This window comes from Sminthopsis crassicaudata, chromosome 1, assembly GCF_048593235.1.
Source record: "Sminthopsis crassicaudata isolate SCR6 chromosome 1, ASM4859323v1, whole genome shotgun sequence".
NCBI lineage: Eukaryota > Metazoa > Chordata > Mammalia > Dasyuromorphia > Dasyuridae > Sminthopsis > Sminthopsis crassicaudata.
In genome coordinates this window covers 62212253-62237772 of record NC_133617.1, presented here as the reverse complement: position 1 = coordinate 62237772, position 25520 = coordinate 62212253, and the positions used below count along the sequence as shown (strand labels likewise).

Sequence of the window (25520 nt, the reverse complement as noted above, 5' to 3'; positions counted from 1 at the left end):
CAATAAAACTTAGTGGGTGCAGAAAAAGCATTTGATAAAATCCAACATCCATTCCTACTAAAAACGCTTGAGAGTATAGGAATAAATGGACTATTCCTTACAATAATAAGGAGCATATATTTAAAACCTTCAGTAAACATCATATGTAATGGCGATAAACTAGAACCTTTCCCTATAAGATCAGGAGTGAAACAAGGTTGTCCACTATCACCATTACTTTTCAATATAGTATTAGAAACTAACTCTAGCCTCGGCAATAAGAGCCGAGAAAGAGGTTCAAGGAATTAGAGTAGGAAATGAGGAAATCAAATTATCACTTTTCGCAGATGACCTGATGGTATACTTAGAGAACCCCAAAGACTCTGCTAAAAAGCTATTAGAAATAATTCAGAATTTTAGCAAAGTTGCAGGATACAAAATAAATCCACATAAATCCTCAGCATTTTTATACATTACCAACACAATCCAATAGCAAGAGATACAAAGAGAAATTCCATTCAAAATAACTGTCAATAGTATAAAATATTTGGGAATATATCTACCAAAGGAGAGTCAGGAATTATATGAGCAAAATTACAAAACACTTGCCACAAAAATAAAGTCAGATTTAAATAATTGGAAAGACATTCAGTGTTCTTGGATAGGCCGAGCGAATATAATAAAGATGACAATACTCCCCAAACTAATCTATTTATTTAGTGCTATACCAATCAGACTCCCAAGAAACTATTTTAATGACCTAGAAAAAATAACAACAAAATTCATATGGAACAACAAAAGGTCGAGAATTTCAAGGGAAGTAATGAAAAAAAAATTTAAATGAAGGTGGTCTAGCTGTATCTGATCTAGAACTATATTATAAAGCAACAGTCACCAAAACCATTTGGTATTGGCTAAGAAATAGACTAGTTGATCAGTGGCATAGGTTAGGTTCACAGGGCAAGATAGTGAATAAAAATAGCAATCTAGTGTTTGACAAACCCAAAGATCCCAAATTTTGGGATAAGAATTCATTATTTGACAAAAACTGCTGGGAAAACTGGAAATTAGTATGGCAGAAACTAGGCATGGACCCAATTTAACACCACATACTAAGATTAGATCAAAATGGGTCCAAGATTTAGGCATAAAGAATGAGATCATAAATAAATTGGAGGAACATGGGATGGTTTACCTCTCAGACTTGTGGAGGAGGAAGGAGTTTGTGTCCAAGGGAGAACTAGAGACCATTATTGATCAAAAAATAGAAAATTTTGATTACACCAAATTAAAAAGTTTCTACACAAACAAAACTAATGCAAACAAGATTAGAAGGGAAGTAACAAATTGGGAAAACATTTTTACAGTTAAAGGTTCTGATAAAGGCCTCATCTCCAAAATATACAGAGAACTGACTTTAATTTATAAGAAATCAAGCCATTCTCCAATTGATAAATGGTCAAAGGATATGAACAGACAATTTTCAGATGATGAAATTAAAACTATTTCCGCTCATATGAAAGTGTTCCAAATCACTATTGATCAGAGAAATGCAAATTAAGACAACTCTGAGGTATCATTACACACCTGTCAGATTGGCTAAGATGACAGGAACAAATAATGATGAATGTTGGAGGGGATGTGGGAAAACTGGGACACTGATGCATTGTTGGTGGAGTTGTGAAAGAATCCAACCATTCTGGAGAGAAATTTGGAACTATGCCCAAAAAGTTATCGAAATGTGCATACCCTTTGACCCAGCCATACTACTACTGGGCTTATATCCCAAGGAAATCCTAAAGAAGGGAAAGGGACCTGTATGTGCCAAAATGTTTGTGGCAGCCCTTTTCATAGTGGCTAGAAGCTGGAAGATGAATGGATGTCCATGAATTGGAGAATGGTTGAGTAAATTACGGTATATGAATGTTATGGAATATTATTGTTCTGTAAGAAATGACCAACAGGAGAAATACAGAGAGGCTTGGAGAGACTTACATCAACTGAAGCTAAGTAAAATGAGCAGAACCAGAAGATCATTATACACTTCATCAATGATACTGTACGAGGATGTATGCTGATGGAAGTGGATATCTTCAACATAGAGAAGAGCTAATCCAATTCCAATTGATTAATGATGGACAGAATCAGCTACATCCAGAAAAGGAACACTGGGAAATGAGTGTAAACTGTTATTTTTACCTTCTGAATCCAATTCTTCCTAAGCAACAAGAAATTCGGTTCTACACACATATATTGTATCTAGAATATACTGTAATATATTTAACATGTATAAGACTGGCTGCCATCTGGGGGAGGGGGCTGGGGGAGGAAGGGAAAAAATCTGAATAGAAGTAAGTACAAGGGATAATGTTGTAAAAAATTACCCATGCATATGTACTGTCAAAAAAAAAAAGTTATAATTATAAAATAAAAATAAAAAGCTTTAATTTAAAAAAAAATCAAACTTAGTGGGGCTTTTTTTTATAAAGCCAGAAAAATAGCAATCAGATCTCAAACTAAACTGCAAAGCAGTAGTCATTAAAATACTTTGGTACTGGTGGAACAGATTCACTATACAATATCCAGATGCATAAGAGCACAGTGGCCTAGTATTTTGTAAATCAAAAATTCTGTAAATCAAAAGAATTTACACAAAAACTTCTGGAAACTGAAAGACAATCTGAACAAAACCAGGTATGAACCAATACCTTACTGTGCATGATGAAGCAAGGAAGAAGTCATGCTTCAGATTTCTGCATGCAGGAAGAGTTCATAACTATACAAAATATAGAGGATCATGTAAATTTAAATGAACAATTTTGACGTAAATTATTCACATTGTGGCTAAAATTAAAAGGGAAGCAGATAATTGAGAAAAAAATTTGCAGGAAGTCTGTGATAAAAGTCTTAAGTCAATTCCAACATGAATATGGAACTGATTCAGATTTATAGAATTCTTCCCCCAAATGATAAATAGTTAAATAATATGAACAGGTAGTATTCAGAAGAAGAAATCCAAAGTATCAATGGCAAAAGGAAAAAAAGTGCTCCAAATCACTAATAATAAGAGAAATAAATATTAAAGCAACTGTGAGCTTCCTTTATCTCATGCTGATCAAATTGGAAAGTTTGGGGGAAAATTGGAAAAAAAAAATGATGCAGGGACTCTAGGAATATAGATACATTAATATGGAGCTGGTTAGTCCATCATCTGAAAAGCGGTTTGGAACTATATCCCCCAAATTACTGAACCTTGTATAATTTTTGCTCCAGTGATACTATTAGTAATTCTATACCCCCTAAAAAAGAAAAAAGGATATATATGTACAAAAATATAGTATCTCTTTTTGTGGTAGCAGCAAAAAAATTAGAAACTAAGGGAGTATATGTTAACTGGAGACTAAATTATAAAATATTAAAATTTAAAAAGGGTAGTTTTGAAAAATGCAGAGAACATTTTTAAAGAATTCTGGGAGGATAAAAGAAAATCCTGGTAAAATTTGTATGAACTGGGGCGGAAAGAAATGAATAGAACTAAGAGAACAATTTATAACAACAACATTGTAAAGATAATTTTGAAAGACTTATTAAGAACTCTGATCAGGGGCAGCTAGGTGGCACAGTGGATAGAGCACCAGCCCTGAATTCAGGAGGACCCGAGTTCAAATATGATCTTAGACATTTAACACTTCCTATATGTGTGACCCTGGGCAAGTCACTTAACCCCAGCCTCAGGGGGAGGGGGGGAAGAGCTATGATCAATGTAGTCACCAATCATGATTCCAGAACACCCAGTGAAATAGCTTCTGACTTCCTGACAGAAAGCTGATTGAGACACAGTTCGCTATCAACTTGAAGAGAAATCTGTAATACAGTGCTTTTAAAAAACCTCATACTTGATACATTTTTATTTATTTTACATTATTGTTATCTATAAAGAAAGTATATGAACTTTCAGATGATATGGACCTTATAAGGGTAGGAAACATTGGCTGACAGAATCAGAATGTAAAATTTAGCCCAACAGACTAGAATGTTGGGCAGGATATAATAAGCTAATTGAATAGGATTACATAGAAGTCATATACTTGACTTTAAAAATCAAGTTTCACAAGTTTAAAAATGTGAGAGAAATACTTAAGACCACAGTTTGTATAAAATAGCAACATTTTTATGGACTCTGTGTCAGCAGTGTGAAATAGTAACTAAAAAGCTAATTCAGTCTTATATTGCATGGAATCCAAAATAAAAGAGAAGAGATTTCTGCTATATCATGTTCTGATGAAGCAGATATGAAGTGGTTAAACTAATTGAGAGACTTTATAATACAAATATTGAAAAACTAGGGATATTTAACTTAGACTAGAGAAAATTTGGACAAGAGATGGAACATGATTGCTTTCTTCAACAGTGAGGTGATTCAGGACAATCCCAATAGACTTGGGATAGAAAGTGCCATCTGCATCCAGAGTGAGAACTATGGAGACTGACTGAATCAAAGCATAGTATTTTCATCTTTATTGTTGTTGTTTGCTTTCTTGAGCTTTTTTTCCCCCCCTTGGGTTTTTTTTTCCCCACTTTTTTTTTTTGACATTATATATGCATGAGTAAATTTTTTATAACATTATACCTTGTATTCATTTTTCCAAATTATCCCCTCCCTACCTGCACTCCCTCCCCTTGATGACAGGCAATCCCATATATTTTACATGTGTTACAATATAACCTAGATACAATATATGTGTATAAATATCATATTCTTGTTGCACATTAAGTATTAGATTCCGAAGGTATAAGTAACCTGGGTAGATAGACAGTAGTGCTAACAATTTACATTCACCTCCCAGTGTTCCTTCTCTGGGTGTAGTCATTTCTGTCCATCATTGATCAACTGGAAGTGAGTTGGATCTTCTTTATGTTGAAGATATCCACTTCCATCAGAATACATCCTCATACAACATTGAAGTGTACAGCGATCTTCTGGTTCTATTCATTATTTCACACAGCATCAGTCTCTCCAATCCTCTCTGTATTCATTCTGCTGGTCATTTCTTACAGAGCAATAATATTCTATAACCTTCATATACCATAATTTACCCAACCATTCTCCAACTGATGGACATCCATTTATCTTCCAGTTTCTAGCCACTACGAAAAGAGTTGCCACAAACATTTTGGCACATATAGGTCCCTTTCCCCTCCTCAGTATTTCTTTGTGATATAAGCCCAATAGCAGCAATGCTGGATCAAAGGATATGCACAGTTTGATAACTTTTTGGGCATAGTTCCAAATTTCTCTCCAGAATGGTTGGATTCTTTCACAACTCCACCAACAGTGCATCAGTGTCCCAGTTTTCCCACATCCCCTCCAACATCATTCATCATTATTTGTTCCTGTCATCTTAACCAATCTGACAGGTGTGTAGTGGTATCTCAGAGTTGTCTTAATTTGCATTTCTCTAATCAGTAGTGATTTGGAACACTCTTTCATATGAGTGGATATAATTTCAATATCATCATCTGAGAATTGTCTGTTCATAACCATTGCCCATTTATCAATTGGAGAATGGTTTGATTTCTTATAAATTAGTGTCAGTTCTCTATATATTTTGGAAATGAGACCTTTATCAGAACCTTTAACTATAAAAATATTTTCCCAATTTATTACTTCCCTTCTAATCTTGTTTGCATTAGTATTGTTTGTACAGAAACTTTTTAGTTTGATGTAATCAAAATCTTCTATTTTGTGATCAGTAATGATCTCTAGTTCTCCTTTGGTCATAAATTCCTTCCTCCTCCACAGGTCTGAGAGGTAGTCTGTTCTCCGTTCCTCTAATCTATTTATGATCTCATTCTTTATGCCTAAATCATGGACCCATTTTGATCTTATCTTGGTATATGGTGTTAAGTCCCCACTTTAGATTTGATTCTTCCTGCACAGCATGATGAATATGGAATTATGTTTAGAAGAATTGTACATTTAACTTATATTGGATTGCTTGCTATCTTGGGAGAAGAGAGGGAGAAAAATTTGGAATACAGGGTTTTGCAAAGATGAATGTTGAAAACTATCTTTGCATATATTTGGAAAAAATACTGTTATTAAAATTTTTAAACAAAGGTGTGTATATAAAGATTTGCCTTGGCAAAAAAAAAAAAAAAAGGTGGACGATAATTGAGGAAAATATCTGAGTGATGTGAAATAAGAAGAGGGAGTTCTCTAAAAATAGTTTCAGGTTTTTGGTGAAATGAGGTCCTTTCAGAAAAGTAGATAGAGAGACCTCCTGATGAGTCTTGAAGATGTTAATGAAGGTTTGGAACAGTCTTTGTGGAGGGTGAAATCACTAATAGGGAGAAATAGTATCTGATGAAATACTGTTTGGTACTTGCTTAACCAAGAAGAATTTTCAAACTATCCTTCCATTTAAGAAACACTTCTTTACATCATCTGGTTTCACATTATGGTAAGATTTAGCATACATGTCATTCACTTTTCCTAGTTGTGTAAGGCTTTTGCTAGATGGACATAGTATGGTGAGTAGGAGTAGGGATGGGGACTGAACCTATTATTCCATTAGTATTAAAAGCTCCTAGATTAGGAAACTCCTTTTCAGTATAGGCAACATCTTCCCTGCAAATTAGAGTTTAAAGAGTTTCCTAGAACGTTATTCTTTTAAACTTTTTCCACTTGCCACACCTTTTCACCTGTGAAATATTTATGTGACCCTGGGTATACAGGTATGTAAGACAGGTATACAAATCAAACATTAACTGATAACAAATCATTTTTTTGTGTCCTCCACATTCAGTTAAAAGACTCCATATGGGGTTGCAAACAACAGTCTAATACAATGGGACTTAGAATACTAATAGAACACTAAGAGGTTAAGTCTTGAGTTCAGGGTCACACAGTGATTGAAGGGTAGGACTTGAACACAGCACTTTGTAGTTTCATGGGTAAGAGTTTAATTTTTATTTTATTGTAGGTGGTCTAAGAACATTTTTATTCTTAGTATTCCATCTTGTTTTTCTCCTACTTTATTACTGTTACTATGGAAGTAGAAGATTATAGTTCTGAGGTGATATTATTTTTGTATTTTCAGTTGTCCTGGCTCTAGATGGAGATTAGTTACATTTCCATATGTGGCTAGTTTACATCACTGACACAAACTAGAAAATTATAGTACTCATTCAGAGGGTAAGCGAGATAATTAAGAGATGGTAGAGATTATGAAAGTGGTTTCACCAGAATTTGTTCCCCAAAATATTTGACATATATACCAGGCCCATAAAATGTGTCTGAGACCAAAGAAACACTTAGTGATCAGTATCTTTGAGAAGTTGAGGCTATGACCAAGGGATAAAAAGTGTCCCAAAGAATCCCCTCCATTAGTTAAGATATTAAGACAGTAATTGAGTGTGAGGAAATATAACATCATTTTTTATGAGTATTTAGTAAAAGACCAGAGTGGGAACAGAAGGAAATTAAATTTGGTCAAGTAAAGATAGTAACCATACTGCATGACCTTAAAGAATGACTTAAATGTGAAAAGAAATTAAAGAATCATATAGATATAATAGTTGCTGGCTTCTTTCTCTTCTTTGGAATTGAGAAATAAAACATAGTAAAGATTTTTCCTTTCTACTTCTCTCCATACTCCCCGGTAGCCAAATGATTGGCTTTTTCTTCCATTCAAGTTTAAAACAAATGTCTCTTTGTGTAATCCTAAGTCCCAAATGAGGAACTTGGGTAGGAAACATGGTGAGAAGATCACTCTGTCACAAATATAAAAGGAAAATTTTTTAGACCAACTAAAGGGGCTTCACCCGATTTTCTTGTCTTTTCTAGCAGTAGAGTTGCATATCAAAAGTCCTGGAAAATTGGACCAGTTTTATAACTGATACTAAGAGGTATTTGTCAGGTTTTGCTTTGAAATAAATATGACAGCTACTGGGGGAAATGTATTATGAACGATTAAATCTTTGGCTAGTTTATGTCCATTAAGTTAATTTTTAATTAGTCGTATAACTCACAAATAAAAGGAACAGTTCTTAATTTGTTTAAGATTATATTAATATTCCTAGTATTATCATTTAATGTTTCATGAGCTGTCTGATGGTTACAACCCTTTAGGAATCCAGCTGATGCCATACTTTTGCTATCCTTGAATTCTGTTTGGGGTTTTAATGGGGGAGGGAGGAGTTCAGTGTCCTGTATCATAAAGAATACTTTATATTTTAGATGGATAGATCATATATGCCCAATTTAAGAATGTAATCCCAAGCAGTCACTATCAACCACTAGGGGATAAGGAAAGACCTTAAATAGAAGGTAGTCCCAGAACTTAGTCTTGAGGGAAACAAATCTTTCTCAAAGGTGGAAGTGAGGGAGGAAATGCATTTTGGGCAAGTACAAAAACATGGAAGTAAGCATTGGAATTCCAAATTTGGGCGACAAGTAAGGCGGTTTGTCTGGAACATTGAATCTGTGGGGAAGAATAATATGAAATCAATCTAGAAAAGATCATCTAAAGCCAAATTATAAAAGTATTTAAGTTCCAAAACAGAGGAATTTGTATTTATCCTAAAGGCAGTAGGGGGGTTGCTGAAGCGTCTTGAGCAGAAATGATAATGGGCAACCTCTGCTATAGGAATATTAGTTTAATAGCTGTGTGGAAGATGGAATAAAGAGAAGAAAAAGTTAAAAACAGGGAGATCTATGAGAAGCTAAAATATAGTTATGGTTGTTAGTGGAGAAAAGAGAATTGATATATGTTGTATTGGAGAATTACTCCAAATTTGCTGCTGATTAGAAGCAAATTAGCATAAAGAGTAGACAGTGACTCTTAGTTTGGTGGTCTGAATGATTGGAAGAATGGTGGGTAGCCCTTGACAGAAATGGGAAAGTAGGGCAGATAGTGAATTCCATTTTGGATAGGTTGAATTTAAAATGCCTTTGGAACATACAGGTGTTCTAGCATGCAGTTGGTGATAATGAATATAGAGATCTAAGTTATTTGTGTTGAGGTGATTAATTAAACCAATGGGAGCTATTTAGATATTTAAAAGAGAGTTCATAGAGAAGAAAGTTTTGAAAGTTCAAAATTATCTTGGAATTGCCTAGAAAACACCTATGATTAAGGGACTGGAAATGAATGATGGTCTAGCAGCAATAGAAATTAAAAGATAGTACAACTAAGTAGAGAACAAGGAAAAGATCGCATCATGGAAACCAATGGAGGAGAGTATCTGGGAAAAGGTCAGTGGTGTCAGAATCTGCCGAAGGGTTAGAAAGAGAATGAGAATTTAGATGGCTTTAAATGAGAGAGCATTGATAACTTTGGCTAAAATTATTTCAATAAAGCATGAAAGGAGGCAGTATTGTAGGAAATGTAGATAATTAATTTAGACCCTTCTAATGAGTGTAGCTGTGAAAACATGAAGAAATATAACATGAGAGCTCCTGGAAATGGCAGAATCAAGTGAAGGTTTTTAATGTAGGAGACTTATATATGTTTATGTAGGCCATAAAGACTGAAAATGAAAGAAAGAGAAAGGACAAGAGAAGGGATGAACAGAAATAGAGTACAAGTGGAATAACTTTTGCAAGAGGAAACATATTCACCAGCGACAATTACACAAGAAGATAGAATTGAAGATATTATAGAGGGATTTTAGCGTCCACTAACCCTTCTCTCTCTCCTGCTACCCCTGTGTGGGGAGTAAAGATCTGTGTGCAGTTACAAGTGTGGAAGAGAATTATGTGTGCTGTAAGTCAAATAAGGGAGCTATCACTATTGGATGATGGGAAGGTATTAGTGGAGGTTTCTCAGAAGCAGTGGTCTTTGAGGTTATCATGAGGCTTAGGATATCATTAGCCTTAGTGAAGCAGGATGAATTTAGGGAGTGAACAAAGATCTAGAGGCAGAAAAGTACAGAATGCATATTAAGACAAAGAGCAGTACAGCTGACTACAGGGTAGAGTACAGGAGGAAGGTGCTGAGTGAACTAAAGATAGTCTGATTGTTGGACAGCTTTAAAAGCCAGACTAGTCAGGCTTAATAGAGTGAAAATTCTGTCCCCAATAATAAATCTCCTTTTCAGGAGATAACAAATACTTGACCTTCCCACAATAATTCACCTCAAATGCCTTGTCAACTTCTGTTGTGTCATAGTCAAGTTATTATCTAATCCCTTTTTCTTTTTTTACAGTGGTTAATATCCCAACAAGTATCCTTTTTATGTTGTTATTTGTCTTACATTATTGTTTTGTTAGATAGCATGGTATGTTATGAACTTCGGGTCAATGGCTAAATATTAGTTGGTATAACTCAGTATAACATTGGGATTTCAATGTTGATAGGTCTTTGTAATATATTTTTTTTTGGTAGTTTTCATATTTCCTTAACTAGGTAACTCTAGATTCCACAGTTTGAAGATGTCAAATTTGAAGCAGCAAGTCTTCTATCTGAGCTGTATTGCCAAGAGGTAAGAAAATGTTGTTGTCACTTAAAAATTGAGCCGCTATTTTATAGCTATGATCTATAACAAAAGGAAAGCCAAGAGTAATTTTAAATTAGAATTAAATTTTTTAATTTAAAATTTCTGAAGTTTGAGGCAGCTAGATAGATGGTGCAGTGGATAGAGTACCAGCCCTGAAGTCAGGAAAACCTGAATTCAAATCTGACCTCAGGCACTTAAATACTTCCTAGCTGTGTGACTGTAGGCAAGTCACTTCCCAATTGCTTCAGGAAAAAAAAAGAAAAAAGAATTTCTGAAGTTTTTAAAATATCTTATAACTTTGCTACTTCAGGTTCCCTGTTTTTAGGTAATTTATATAAACACATTTAAAAAAATTTTTTTTTAGTGACATATAGGTGAACAGAGAAAATAAATCCCAAAAAATCTGAATATTTTTAGTTTGAAGACTAATTGTGTTTGCATGGGAACTTTTTAAAGTTCATATGTATATTTTATATATAATATATATATATATACACAATATATTATATATATTTTTATATAAACTATAATATAAATGTGTGGGATGGGTCTAAGTCCCCCTTTCCCAAATTAACTAATCAGAGACATCTTCAGGTACAAAGAGAAAGCATTTAATCCCTGCAGTGAGAGGGCCAGACACACCTGGGAGCCATCTCAACTCCTGCCAAGTGCTCCTGGAACCTGGCCAGCTTCCGCCTTTTCCAGGACTTAAAAATAAAAGACCTGAGCCTTTTCACTGGATAAAGTAAAAGGATCTTTGACCAGTGGTCATCAATGTTGTCTGCTTCCTGTGGGTCACATCACTTTCTGTAACTTCACTAACTTGCTGCATTCCAGGGTTTCAGGCTGTGAATAGGGATCATGTGACTTTCTGAAACCCAAGGCTCTACTGGGTATAGAGATCATGTGACTTAGGCCCAGTCCCACAAACTTGAGAAAACTTCATCCAATCAGTCCCATTCTTAAACTTTTAGGGTCTAATTTCCCCTTATCAGTAATTCACTTTATGATTTTTTTTATCCTTTTAATTGTATGTTTACATATGCTTGTATATTCGGGGTTTGTTTTCAAACAAAATATAATTGTGGGACTTTGACTTTTTTCAGTGATGTGATATAGATCTATACATATTTTTGTATAATTCTTCCTATTCCGTTCTTTATGACTAGAACAACAATGCAGTATAATACTTCATTGTTTTGATTTACTTGCACCATAATCATAATAACCTCCCTAAATACTATTTGGGTTGCGACCAGCTTTTCATTACTACTACTATATATATATGGCAATTATCCTTATTTAAATCAATTTTCCTTAGAATATGTACATGGTAGAGCATTGTAAAATTAAAGGGACAAAGGGGAAAATAATTTTCTGGTTGTTTCATAGTTACTAGACTATTCTATGGGAAGATTATACTAGTTTATTTTGTACCAACAATATATGAGTGTACCTCTTTCCTCATAGCCCCAACAAAGTTTTGATTTTATCATTTTTTAAATTGATGAGCTGAAGTTCTTGTATTTGAACACTCTGTTTTTAAATATTATTTAAGAGAGTCTGGATGATAATGAGCTGGGTGCTTCAACTAAGAAGGTACTACTGTCTGTGCTGGAATAGTAAGACTGAGGTCTACATCTAATTTGACTATATGATGTTCTGTACTTGATTGTTTCAGATTTGTCCAGTGATAAATTGTTATATGGAAAATGCACATAATCTTTCATACAAAGCTTAATAAAGAATAGTTGGTTTTTATGTGACAAATTGCCCCCCACATATTCCAAAACCTGTAATAAGCATGACTGATAATCAGAAATTGAAGTTGCTGTGTAAATAATCTTATTTGAATATTGATTTTTTTTTTCCCCCAAATTAAAAATGTCCTTTCAGAATTCAGTTGATGCTGCAAAACCTCTCTTGCGTAAAGCAATTCAGATTTCACAGCAAACACCCTACTGGCATTGTAGACTACTCTTTCAGCTTGCAGTAAGTATCATCTATATATATTTATAAGAAATGCCTGAGAAGCATAATTGTATTATATTTTCTTTTTATATAGCTTTATAACCATGTGCAGGTGACCAAACATCTTTGAATTTTTTTCATCTATAAAATAAGAAAAATACTTGCAGGCTTAGCTAGAATTGTTCTGAGAAAAGTGTTTTAAAAGCGTTAAAGTAATATATATTCCAACACTATTAAGGAACCATGATTTCATTAGTGTAAGTATTCCCTCCAGTGACACAAATCAAAATCCCTCTCCAACATAGCACTTCATAAGTCACATTTGGCTTGACATGTCCTCAGATGATAGGTTTTCAGTGTAGCATCAGGCCTAAATTGGAAGCCTTTCCAGGTTGTTAGGATCTGTTGGAGCTTGTGCTCAAATAGTACAGCGTTCAGAAATTCAGAATTGTCTCTATGGTGAGACATCAGAATGTAACTAGTGGAAGAAAGTGATCTATAAATATTAAATGATTATCAGAAATAGCTTAGGGACTGACCAAATAGATTTGGTTTCAGTCTTTCTTCTCCAACTATTACAAAGAGATCACAAATATTTAGGAAAGTATTAATTCATCATTCCTTCAACAAACATTTATTAAATATCTATTTGTCAGGCACTATAGCTTAGCCCTAGGGGTACAAAGACAGAAATTAAAACATCTAATCTCCCTTTGATCTGTTTGAGCTTACAGGAAAAATCACATGGAAATTTAATATAGAGTAGATGCAAAATAATTTTGAGGTAGCTTAAGGTTATTAGCAACTTGGGGAAACTAAGGATAAACTTTTTTGGGAGTAGCATCTCAGCTGAGCTGAGCAAAGATAAAATGAGAGTACAATGTAGATATGGAGAATAGTCTATATAGAGGCATGCAAATAGGAGATGTAAGGTCATGTATAGAGAATCCCAGATAAGCCTCTTTGTCTGGAATGTTGTGAGTGAAAGAAAGTAATATACAGTAATCTTGAAAAGAAAGATAGTAAAAGGACTTTAAAAGCCTAACAGGGTAGTGTTTTTTTTGTTTTTGTTTTTGTTTTTGTTTTTTTTTTTTTTTTTTTTTCTAGAAGCAATAGGGAACCATTGAAGCTTCTTGAACAGAGAATTAAGTTGGTCAAAACTGTGTTTTGGGAATATAAATTTGCTGGGTGTGTCAAAATTGTATTAGAGGAACAAGAGCCTAGAGACTAGAGAAACCACTTAAAAGACTATTGTAATAATTCATGTCAGAGGTGATGAGGCCCTGAATCTGGTTGGTGGATCTGTGAATGGAAGATAAGGAAAAGATAAGAGATGTTCGATAGAAATAAAATAGATGTGACTTGGCTACTGATTGTATATAAGGGAAAAGATAGTCCAGATTAACTCCCCAGACTGTTGGGTAACTAGAAGCATGGAAATAGGAAAGATTGGAAGAGGAGATATCTTTAATTAGAGATGCCTATGAGACATCTGATTAGAGATGTTAAATAGGTGATTTGTGTGGGACTGGAGTTTAAGATTGGTGCTAGAATTCTTATATCTGTGATTCACTTGCATAAAAACAATAGCTGTTCCTATGAAAGCTCATGAAATTACCAAGAAACGAGAGAAAAAGTTCAAGGACAGAGCCTTGATGTACACCCACACATATGAGGGTAGAACTTTGATAATGATCCAGAGGAGACTAAGAAGGACGGACCATACAAGTTGGAAGAGAGGCAAGAGAGAACTATGTCACAAAAACCCAGAGGAGGAAGTAGTCAATGATATCAGGTGCTATAGAAAAGTCAAGTATAAAGACTTTTTTAAAAGACAATTTGATTTGACAATTTGACAATTGGGAGATTACTGGCAATTTTGATAGAGACCACTTTCAACTTAATGTTAAGGTTGAAAAGCATATTGTAAGAGGCTGAAAAATGAATGAGAGATGAGAAAATGAAGCCAGATTATAGGTACTTTTTTTTTTTTTCTAAGATTGGGATAAAAAGGGTGGAGACATGGATATGATAGTTTGATGGGGCAGCTAGGTTGTGCAGTAGATAGAGCTCACCAGGCCTAAAGTCAGGAGGACCTGAGTTCAAATATGGCCTCAGACACTTAACACTTCCTAGCTGTATGACCCTAAGCAGCTCACTTAACCCCAATTGCCTCAGAAAAAAAAAAGAAAGAAAGAAAAAGGGGAAAAAAAATATGGGATGATGGGATCAAATGAAGGATTTTAAGGTGTTCTTACCCCTGAATTTAGAAATGTCTCTGACCAGCAAAAGATCTCTCTTCTTAGCCTCCTACTAGTTGAGACTTGTAGTTGATAGAGGTAGTCTCGCTAAGATGAACATTCTTTCAGAAGGATTTCTAAAACTTCTTTCTCCTTGAGGGTTAGTTTAATATCTTTCTCCTTTGTTTCTTCCATTGCCTACGTAAATTTAAAGCACAAGAGGCAACTTACCTTCTTAAAGAACTTATATTTTATTTCCAGAAGATTTACTGGCTTCTGAAGAATGGAGCTTAAAAATCTAAACCTTTCTTGTTGGCCTGTTAAGGCAAGAATGCTCATTTTCCCAAAGCCCATATGCTTGAATTCTGTTGAAGCGTAACTAGGCAAATTGTAATATTATGACCTCTCAACTCTGATGCCATATGCTGATTTCCTAGCAGGAGAATATTATTAAATAGCTCTGTATAGACCACAGTATTAGCACGTAGAGTTCAGAATACCTTTCTACTTAACTTTATTCTTCCATACTTCATAGAATCTCACAATTAGAAAGGCCCTCAGAGGTTATTTAGTCTATTTTCCATGTGGTATAGTGAATAGGACACTGACTTTGGAATCAGAAGACCTGGATTGAAGTCTCTGCTGCCACTTAACTGCTGCATTTAACATCTATATGACTTTGGACAAGTTACCTAAACTCTCTGGGTTTTAGTTGCCTCATCTGTAAAATGAGGGGTTTGGAATGGCCTCTTCAGCCTCCAAATCTGTGACAGCCCTTCAAGTATTTGAAGACAGCCAATATGTAAAGTTCTTGAATTGTGAGGGTCTGGTCGTCTGCTCAATTATAATCCTTCTCTGGGAAGAGATCTGTAAAATCTTTTCCTCTGTGCGCAGGTTTCTTGGGAGCTCTGAATCTCCTCCAGCTCTTGTCCTTCCCCAAATCAGACTGGTCTCCTTTCAGCCTGCCTGGCGTCACAACTCTATTCCAGAGTAGTTTTTTTTTTCCCCTCCAAGCTAAAGGGCCATAGTTATTTCAACAGATCTTAGTATGGCATAATAAGTGTTTATAATATAACTTAAGATGTGAGCATCTGTTAAGACCTAGGGTTAACACTGGGATAGAGAACAATGAAAATATAGGGTTATCAGGCTTCCAGCAACAGTTAAGACATTTCCAGTCTTTTGATTTTCTTCCTGCCTCTTTGACTCTGCATAATTTAGCTAATATTTTTTCATGCCTAGCAGTATTTTATCACAGAGAGATGTTATTCTCCTTGTCCTTTCTATAGGGGGTCTGATATCTGTTGTATTTTGCTACAGTTTATTACATATACTACTTGTCAGATAGAGTTTTACTCCCATCTGCTTAATGGTCCTAAAACGTTTTATGGACATAATGTTAACTGTTTACCTCACATTTGTTCTGTCATTAAACTTAAATAAATTTCTGTACCAAAAGCATTACAAAACAAAAAGATTACTCATTAGAGCTGATGTAGAAATAACTATTGAAACATGACAGGGCCAAGCTTTAATTCTTTAGCAAATAAAAATGTATTGTAGTATAAAAAGTGGCATGTTGTTTAAAATGGAACATTTGAAATTAAAAGATTGAGTGTCTCTTCTCTATTTTTTAGCAACTCCACACACTTGAAAAAGATTTGGTATCTGCATGTGACTTACTTGGAGTTGGAGCAGAATATGCCAGGGTAGTAGGATCAGAATATACCAGGTATGCATATATTCTTCCTTTCCTTCCCTGATTTGCACACATTTTCCCTTTTTTTGATTTCTTTCCTCTTAGTCATTCCAGATTTGTTTAGAATAACTCAGAAATAAACAGTCTAAAATTAGTATAGCAACCAGATTTCTATAAAAGATTATTTGCAAATTTTCTGAATTATAGTTTTAGCATTTTCCTCTTTATACTGACCTAAAATTGTTAATAAAATATACCATTTAACCTTACAAAATAGTATATAATCCAAACTGGAATCCACATTTTTATCTGCAGAGGGTACAGTTCTTAGTATTAATCTTATCCCATATTTGACATAAAATAATGCCCAAGGTATCTTAAACAAAATTACTTTGATTTTAACATTTCTTAAGTTGAAAGTTACAAATGATAAGGTCAATGAAAAGTAGTGTGACACATATGAACAGGCATGGGACAGTGTCCCAAGAGCTAGATATGAATCTTTGTTTTCCAATTTGACCTTAAACAAATAACAAAAATTCCTAGTCTTCATTTTTTTCTTTCATAACATGGAAATAATAGTACTTAGACTATGTGTCTTAGACAAGGTTGCTGTATGAAATATAATGCATAAAGTTATGTTTTCCTTGTTTAAAATTTATATTCTCTCCTATTAAAATCTCCATTTATTGCCATTAGTAGATTTATTATGACCCAAATCCATTTATAAACAAATCTGGTAAAGATTTTTCTGGTCATTCCTTTTTAATTACCATTGTAATAATAATAATAATAGTTCACATTTTAAAAGCTCATTAAGGTCCATAAAATACTTTCCTATTTCATAGTAGCGACAGCTAAGTAGTGCTGTGGATGGAGTACCTTTCCTTGAGTTAAGAAAACCTGAGTTCAATGGGTCCTCAAATACTAGCTGTGTGACCCTGGGCAAGTCACTTGACCCTTTTGGCTCAAATTCTTCATCTTTAAAATAAAATTGAAGAAGAAATGGCATACCACTTCATACAATATGATTGCCAAGGGTTATGAAGAGTCAGACACAGCAAAAACCACTAAACCACACTTCGTAATAGCCTTGTGAAAGTAGTGAGGTCAAATATTAGTTGTCTTCATTTTGCAATTGAGGAAACAAGATTCAGAAGGAATTAACAAGTAGATGTAGCAAGGTGACTTTCCATGTCATTTGCTAGTATACTTTAACTGTGGAGGACAATAGTAGTGTACAGTGAACCTTCATAGAATACTGGTTGTAATAACTGACTTTTAAAATCTATTAATGTACAACATGTCCATCTGATTACATCTGAGTATTTAATTATCATGTTTTAGTAACTCAGGCCTTTGCTGGCTCTCACTCTGACTTCTTATTTTCAGGGCATTGTTCTTGCTGAGTAAGGGAATGGTAAGTAAAGTTTGTTTTTTAATTCTCCAGTGTGAGCATTGCACAGGAATGGGATGGACTAAGCATCTTAGTGGATAGAACTTCAAGAAAATAATCAAGATTATTCAAAGTCATCATTAAACTTTAGTTTTTGTATGCCTAAAATATTTGCCTCCAACAAAATATCTTCTGAAAACTAAACAGATTAAATGAAAACAAAGTCTGAGAGCATTTTGACTTTACATGTATTTTAAGTAGTTTGTAGCTATGAGCCTTTGTTGTTATTACTGTTTTTGAAAAGTTTAATTTTACTTCAGCCAAGTAAATAAATAATTAAAGGCTCTGATGGATCATTCAACAAACATCTGTGAAATACCAGTATTATGTAAGGCACTGTCCTGGAATACCAATTTATGTAACCGAGACTTTGCTATCAAAAAACTGTCTATTAGTGGAAAAAAGACATGCATGCAAATAACTACAATATAAAGGAGGATATGATGATCTAATTCAAACATTGATGTGCAACAATAAAAAATAACAATCTACTGCCTCAAAATGCTCATGGTTCTTCAGGGGGAGAAATGAAATGTACATAGACAGGGATCTTACAAAATAAAATATGGTAGGGCCAAAAGAGAGAAACTCTTAAGTGCTCCAGGAAACTTTCAAGAGGGATGGATTGCTTAGACTGGGGAAGTTCAGAAAGGCTTCATGAAGAAGAATGCACTAGAAGAGAGCTTTTAAAGAAGGGTGGTATTTCAACAAGAAGAAGTGAAGGTCAGGAGAGGAGTCTGTTCAAGGCAAGGAAATTATGCAATCAAAAGTATATATGGAAAAAGGAAAGAATTTGATAATGATGGGAAATGGAAAAGATCCAACTTGACAATAACTTAAGAATTTCTATTTTATTTGGTTGCAATGGAAAGAGAAAATTCAGTTATTTTAACATCAATTGAAACTGCCTTGGTGCTAAAAGTAAAGAGAGCAAACACATCCTGGGCTTGCCTTACTAATAATAATCGTTCTTCAAAAAATGGACCAATGAAGGAAACTTGATATTCTGGGCCTAGTTCTCATTCACAAAGTAGAAATCTCAAAGGAAAAATAACCATTTTTGTCTTGAAATTTGTAATAGAAAGAGGAAAGGTGGGAATAGTCTGTACTATAGATTTTTGAAAAGCAGATTTCAAAGGATTCAGAAATAGAGAGGAGTTAATGGACAAAATTCTACAATGGAGGTCAGTCCAGGAAAAATGGAAAGCTCTCAAGTACACAGAAGATATTGATTAAAGAAATCTGGAACTCACTGATTAATTTAGATTTTTTTTTTTTTAAAGATATGCCAATGATAAAAGCAAGGATAGATAATGAAGGATGAATACAAAAACATGACATAGGCCTATAAGAATAGTCTCAAATATACTAATGCTCAAATTGAGCTGAGGCTGGCCTAAAGCTAAGACTAAAACAAAGGATTTTATTTTTGTCTTTGCTTCTTTGTTGGATTTATATTTTCATCTATGTGGATGCTCCTTCCATTAATTCAAATAATAATCTTTCCCTACTTCCTATACAAATCTTGTCCATGTCCTCCCATGTATGCAACTTAGGTGGTTGATTCAATGTACTGTAGGCCTTCAAAGATGATCAATCTAGAGCTGAAATGACTCTCAGAAATCTAGATGAAAAAGGGGAGAAGTTAAGTAACTTGCCTCAGGTCACAGAGATGGTATAAATTCACATCAGGGTTGAATTTGACTCATGGAACATTGAGGCTGGCCATCCCTTGCTTTTTTTGCCTTTGGTTTTCCCATCATACACAAATATATCTCAACCTCACTTATCTCTTGTAATAAATGAAAAATAAAATAAGTACTTTATCAAAATCAATTAACATCAGCTTTATCAATATGTAGTATCAGTCTCCATAACCTCTTTCTTCCCCAACCTCTGTAGTGAGGAGAAGAAAATTTACATCTTCTCAACTCTTCTCCAGGACCAAACTTGGTTGTTATAACTGCATAGAATTCAGTTTCATTTATTCTTTCTCTTTACATTGTAGTCATTATATATGCTGTTTTGTTCTGCTCACTTTACTCTGCATCATTTCCATCAAGTCTTTTCTTATGCTTCTCTGAATTCTTTATATTTCTTTATGGTACCATATCTTGCTTCCTGGACTTTCCTGTAATTTGTTTAGTTATTCACTAATTAGTATATCCCTCCCGTTTGTTAAATAATGGCTTTCAGTCATATATCTCTCAGATGAATTCCTTTATACAATTCTTCATTGATAATATGCTGCAGGCTAATCATGTTTTTGTTTTTTTTGACTTGTACTTTTGTAGACTATAGTATTCTGTGACTCAAAGCCATATAGCATTACTGTAAGAATATTGATGGGCCTTAGTTTCAGGAAGAAGCTTCATGCCATTAAAATGTTGCATAGGTTTTCAAATGCAATGTAGCTTACTCCCATTTAATTCTAGGCCCAGTGCATTGTCCATCCTCAGTATTTGTACCAAGACATATGCACTAGTGTTAATATCTCTATGAGATATTCCTCCAGGAGCCTATCATAATCTAGAAAATAGGGCTTTTTTTTCCCCTTTTCTCATGTGGATGATTAGGGCAAGCTCTATTGTGTTTGTGTTTCTCGTAGGCTTTATCTAAGATGAAATCAGCGTGTCATCTATGAAAAAGTAGTTCATATAGGACTTCAAACATCTGCAGGGAATACCTTTTTCTTAAAACCTTCTTTTGTCCCTAGCAATGACAAAAACTTTTAATGATACTGCATATTCTTATTTTAATTGCTTAATATTTGCCTTATTTAATCCTGATAATGACTAGCTTGACATTACTAATATCTGGCTTGATATTAATAATCATTGTACATTGTTATTTCTGTTACATCTTTTGATAAATTTCATATAATTTTAATATTTAACATGTGCATCAGAAACAACATGTTGGAGAATATTAAAGATATTTTGTTCTACCAATGAAATGCATTCTGCTTTGGGCCTACAAAGATGCAATCTGCTATCATTTGTGGAAAACTTATTCTCATGTACCCTTGAGATTTGTGTAAATTATCATAAAGATTTTTTAGAGATAGAAAAATAAGTATATTTCAGTCATCTTTTTTCAGTAATAATCAGATCCATGATTTCTTCCAAATCTTTGGTATGCTTTAGCTCTTCTCTTCCAGATACCTTAAGAACTGAACTCTCCACTTCTCCAAATTGGCACTTCTACCTAGACGTCATGACTGTATACTAGTTCTAGTTTGGTTGTTCTTCCTAACTTTATTTTCTTTTTGCTCTTTATATTTCATAATATAGTACATCCAGGAGTCCAGATGTAGTGGCTCCATTGACATTGAAGATAACAGAATCACTTGGTTCTCTCAAAAATCATATTTTGATGGAAATGTTGATAGATTACTTCCATTTGTTTATTGGCATCCTTCCAATTTTATTCTTAAATGCTCTCAGAATGATCTAATTTAATTGGATCTCTCACCAAACCTTATATAAACTTTTTTATATCATATTATTTATATAATATATATTATATATAATTATATATGCCATATATAATTTATATAATGTTTTATATAAATTTTTTTCTTGCTAGTGCATCTCATTGTTTCTTGACATGATAGTCTTCATAATCTCTCACCATTCTCCTCTGCAAACAAATTTGTTGTTTTTATTCTAAACCAATGTTGTCCACCGTTTTCCATCTCTGTCCTCTTGGCAAAGAGATAGAAGGTGTTTTTTGATGATGGTAGTTTATAGATTCTTTTTGTTTCCTTGTGATGCATTATATAAATCTGTTTAAATTTCCTTAGGAAAAGTTATATTACCATGTCTATTCTGTTACTCATTTCCCATTTTTCAGTGTTAGTAGATTAATGAAATAGTCAGGTTAAAGTTATCCCCTTTGCATACCATATCATCTTGTTTGCATTCTTCTGATTTGATATTATTTCTGATCCTGCCTAACAAACCATTTATCTGTCTGTGCACAAAGAGCTGATTTGGAAATGTCTTCCACTTTAGTAACCACTTTCTTGTTCTCTTTTAGCATATAATCAGTTTCATATTTTAAAAATGTATTCCAATATTTGCCATGTATAGTACCTCATGTGAGACCTTTATATAATCTCTAAGCCTTTGGCTCCTCTTCAGGTCTTCTCCATGTTCACAATGAAGCATCAGAGTTGAACTTTATGGACTTTTAAAGATACATTATAATTTTTTAAAAGGCTCAAAGAAAGAATAAGATGGAGTAGTGCTAACCAAAAAAAAAAAAATTTGGTTACTCAAATGTTATATTTGATTTTCTATTTCTGCCAAGAGAGAACTAGAAAAAGACAAAAATTTTTGGGCTTGAAAGGAAAAAAATAAATAAATTCAAGAAATGCAGAGAGATAATAAGAGTTACCTAGCTTTCCTCACAAAAGGGAACAAATTCAAGTCAGTAAGCCCAGATGGGCTTCATTCATGCCAAAAGATCTGGCATATATAATTTCTGAGCCACTGTGGTTAATCCTTAAAAGATAGTAAAGAACATGCAAAGTGCTATAAGATTGAAGAAAAGCAAATGTAAAGAAGAGTAAATTACTCGCTAGCACAGATTGAAATGGATAGAAATGGAAGCCACAGGTTGAATTTAGAAGTAGACAAATTTAGGTTTGAGCATTTAGACCTCTCCAAAAATGGAACAAGTTATCTAGGAAAATAATTATAAGGTTTCCTTCAAGACTAGATATCATTTATCTTCTATTGTAGAGTAGTAATTCTAACATAAGTATAGTTTGCACTAATTTCAATTGAATATCTATGTGTCTCCTTTATGATACTGCTGAAGTTCTTTTCATCTCAGAGATTCTGTTCAGTTTGCCTTTAAACTCAGAGAATGAGAAAAAGTGCAGACGATGCTAGCACATAGGGCTTAAGATATGAAGTTCTCAGGAAAAAGACAGATTTCATTAATAAAAGGAGATAGATTAAGTATAGGCAGAAATAGATGGGGGATGGGGAAGGAAATAACCAGATGAAAAAATACATCAATGGTACCATATTGGAGGTATACAGGTAATGGAAGGGACTAGTATAGAATATGGCTAGAGTTAATACATATGAGAGTATGAGAAGAGATCACAAGAATAAGGATTTTATCCATTCATTTGTTTGCATGGTAGTCATTGAGTGAATAGAATCTTAGCAAGTGAGCTGAATGAGGACCAGATGTTAGCTATGGAGTAAGGATAGATGTTACAGATAGACAGAGGTTGTTGATAGAAAAGCTTGTAAGCAGCCCCAAAGTTTTTTGTAAATGAAATTAGATTTATGTTTTGCTGGAATAAAATGACAACCTCACTATTTAGCTGATCTACAAATCTCGAGTTGGATGTGATCTGATTTTTATATGAGAGGTTTACTGTTCCATGTTAACATGAAGTGTCACAGCCACTTATTCCTTTTGAAGCTGTCAGGAATATTCAAGTTAAAACAAAACAAAACCCCAAATAGCCTTTTCTTACAGCTCCTTCTGATGGAGAGGAAGTTACAAGAAGTCCATCCCCTTCTGACTCTTTGTGGACAAATAGTTGAAAACTGGCAAGGGAACCCCATACAGAAGGAGTCTCTCCGAGTTTTCTTCTTGGTCCTCCAGGTGACACACTACTTGGATGCTGGACAGGTACATAACTGCTTTGTATCTATATTTGACAGACTCCTCTTGGAAATTATTGCTAACCAATGTTAAAGTCTAAAAAGTCTAGACTTATTTAAGTAAATATTTTAACCAAAGTTAAAAGTCTAGACTTATGAACTGAATGAAATAAGTAATTTCAGTGAAGATTAAGCTACAGTGATCTAGACTTCTGATGTATTATAATATTTAGATACATTATGTGTGATTATATTAAAATTGCATCCTGGAAACTGCTTCTTCAGCCAAACTGGAAATTAAGGCTGTGAGTTAAAAATATTGTAATCATATAAAGATGAGGAAAAATCTTTCATGAGGCAAGGCTCAGAGATCTGATTTAAGAACAGCAGTTGCAGCTTACCCTGCTGAGTTTTAGCAGGTCTGTGAACAATAAATCTGGAAGATTGCTCAGTCTTTAGGCCTGGCTCATTGAGCAGTATAATGCCTTTGGAGCCTACAGATGGATTCAGATAGTAGCAAGGAAAATAACAACATGAAACTCTAACCCTTTGTTTCTAGAGTTTCCACTCCTCCCACTATACCTCATGCCCAGAAGAATCCATTTTACCATCTGGTACCTGAGCAAAATCGAAGAGGAAGGGTTTTAGCAGATGCTGCCTTTAAGGCAGGCAGCAGTAACTCTTCATATTTTGCCTACCCATGGGCCCCACATGGCAACTTGTCAAGAGCCCAAGTACAACACTTAATTTGCACAGAGTGCAACTGACTGCAGCTGCTCTTATTTTTCAAAGGGAATTGGGACCTGTAAGACTCCAGGTTTTAGCCTTCCAAGGTACATCCTGATCTATAAAGCCTTCTGTTCAAATAAAAATAAAGAATTCCTTTTAAAGCCCTGCACAATATGCTATTTTGAAAAAAGAATAGCCAAAGATGGATGTCACATTTTTCCTGACCAAAGTTCAGGTCCCTTCCTCCTGAGGAATCCAACTAAAGCTATTTTAAACTTAGTTATGGATCCTAGGAATTTTATACAGGCACGCTGGTAGGCAATAAATATTTATTAAGCATTTATTATGTGCCAGATTATGTACTAAGAACTGGTGATATAATCTCCCCCAAAAGAAAGAAAACCCTGCCTCAAGAAAACATTCTAATGGGGAAGAACAATACATAAAAGGGAGCTGAGGGTGAGGCTGTGTGAAAAAACAAATACAGAAAGTCAGAAGCATATCCAAGAGTGGAATTTATCATGGTTGAGCTCTGAATTCTCCTTTAATTACTTTATACTGTTCATTCCAAACATTTATACATGTTTGTTGATTTTTATCCATTATATTTTAATCACTTCCTTGCTAACCTTAGCACACACACACAAAATGAAATGATGGCATAAATGCTATTGCAAGAAGGTGGCAAGTCCCAAGGTTTCTGAAGTTGAAAGTAGGGAGCAGTTCCAGGTGCTAAAATATATCAAATTGGTAGATGAGAAAGAATGCATAGAGGTTTTACAGATTGGATTCTGGGAGTAGAATGTCGTGATCTCTTATACTTCATTATACCTGAAAGTGGGCTTAGAATGAAACACTCTTAAAGCAGTCTCCACTGTTTTCATCTTAACACAATGAAATTCTGCTTTATCTATATTAACTTCCTAGGTGAAAAGTGTAAAGCCATGTCTAAAGCAGCTTCAGCAGTGTATTCAAACTATTTCTACTCTTCATGACGATGAAATTCTACCCAGCAATCCTGCTGACCTCTTTCATTGGCTGCCCAAAGAGCATATGTGTGTATTGGTCTACCTGGTGAGTTTTTCTTTCTGCTACTATCATAGCATAAAGTTTTTCACTATGTTCTGCCCAAATGTATTAATATAGCTCTTCCCACTGAAAACTCAACCCAGCATTTAAATCACGTAAGCATTTTCATGTCCATAAAGTTGCCATATTCACTAGATTTTGGACAGAAACAATGAAATGAAATGCATGTTAGTTACAGGACAAGAATTAGACGTGTAAATATTTCTTATCTGATAATTGAG

The 25520-nt window shown here is 34.2% G+C and overlaps 1 protein-coding gene across 1 annotated transcript in view; it reads left to right on the top strand.

The window, feature by feature from the left end:
* Positions 1-25520, top strand: part of MAU2 (MAU2 sister chromatid cohesion factor) — a 67105-nt gene that overhangs the window by 11727 nt on the left and 29858 nt on the right. Inside the window, exons 2-8 of the mRNA XM_074307008.1 lie at positions 10192-10209; positions 10402-10467; positions 12379-12474; positions 16331-16425; positions 17785-17812; positions 23354-23509; positions 25138-25284. Coding sequence (XP_074163109.1) covers positions 10192-10209; positions 10402-10467; positions 12379-12474; positions 16331-16425; positions 17785-17812; positions 23354-23509; positions 25138-25284 — 606 coding nt within the window. The remainder of the gene's footprint in view (positions 1-10191; positions 10210-10401; positions 10468-12378; positions 12475-16330; positions 16426-17784; positions 17813-23353; positions 23510-25137; positions 25285-25520) is intronic.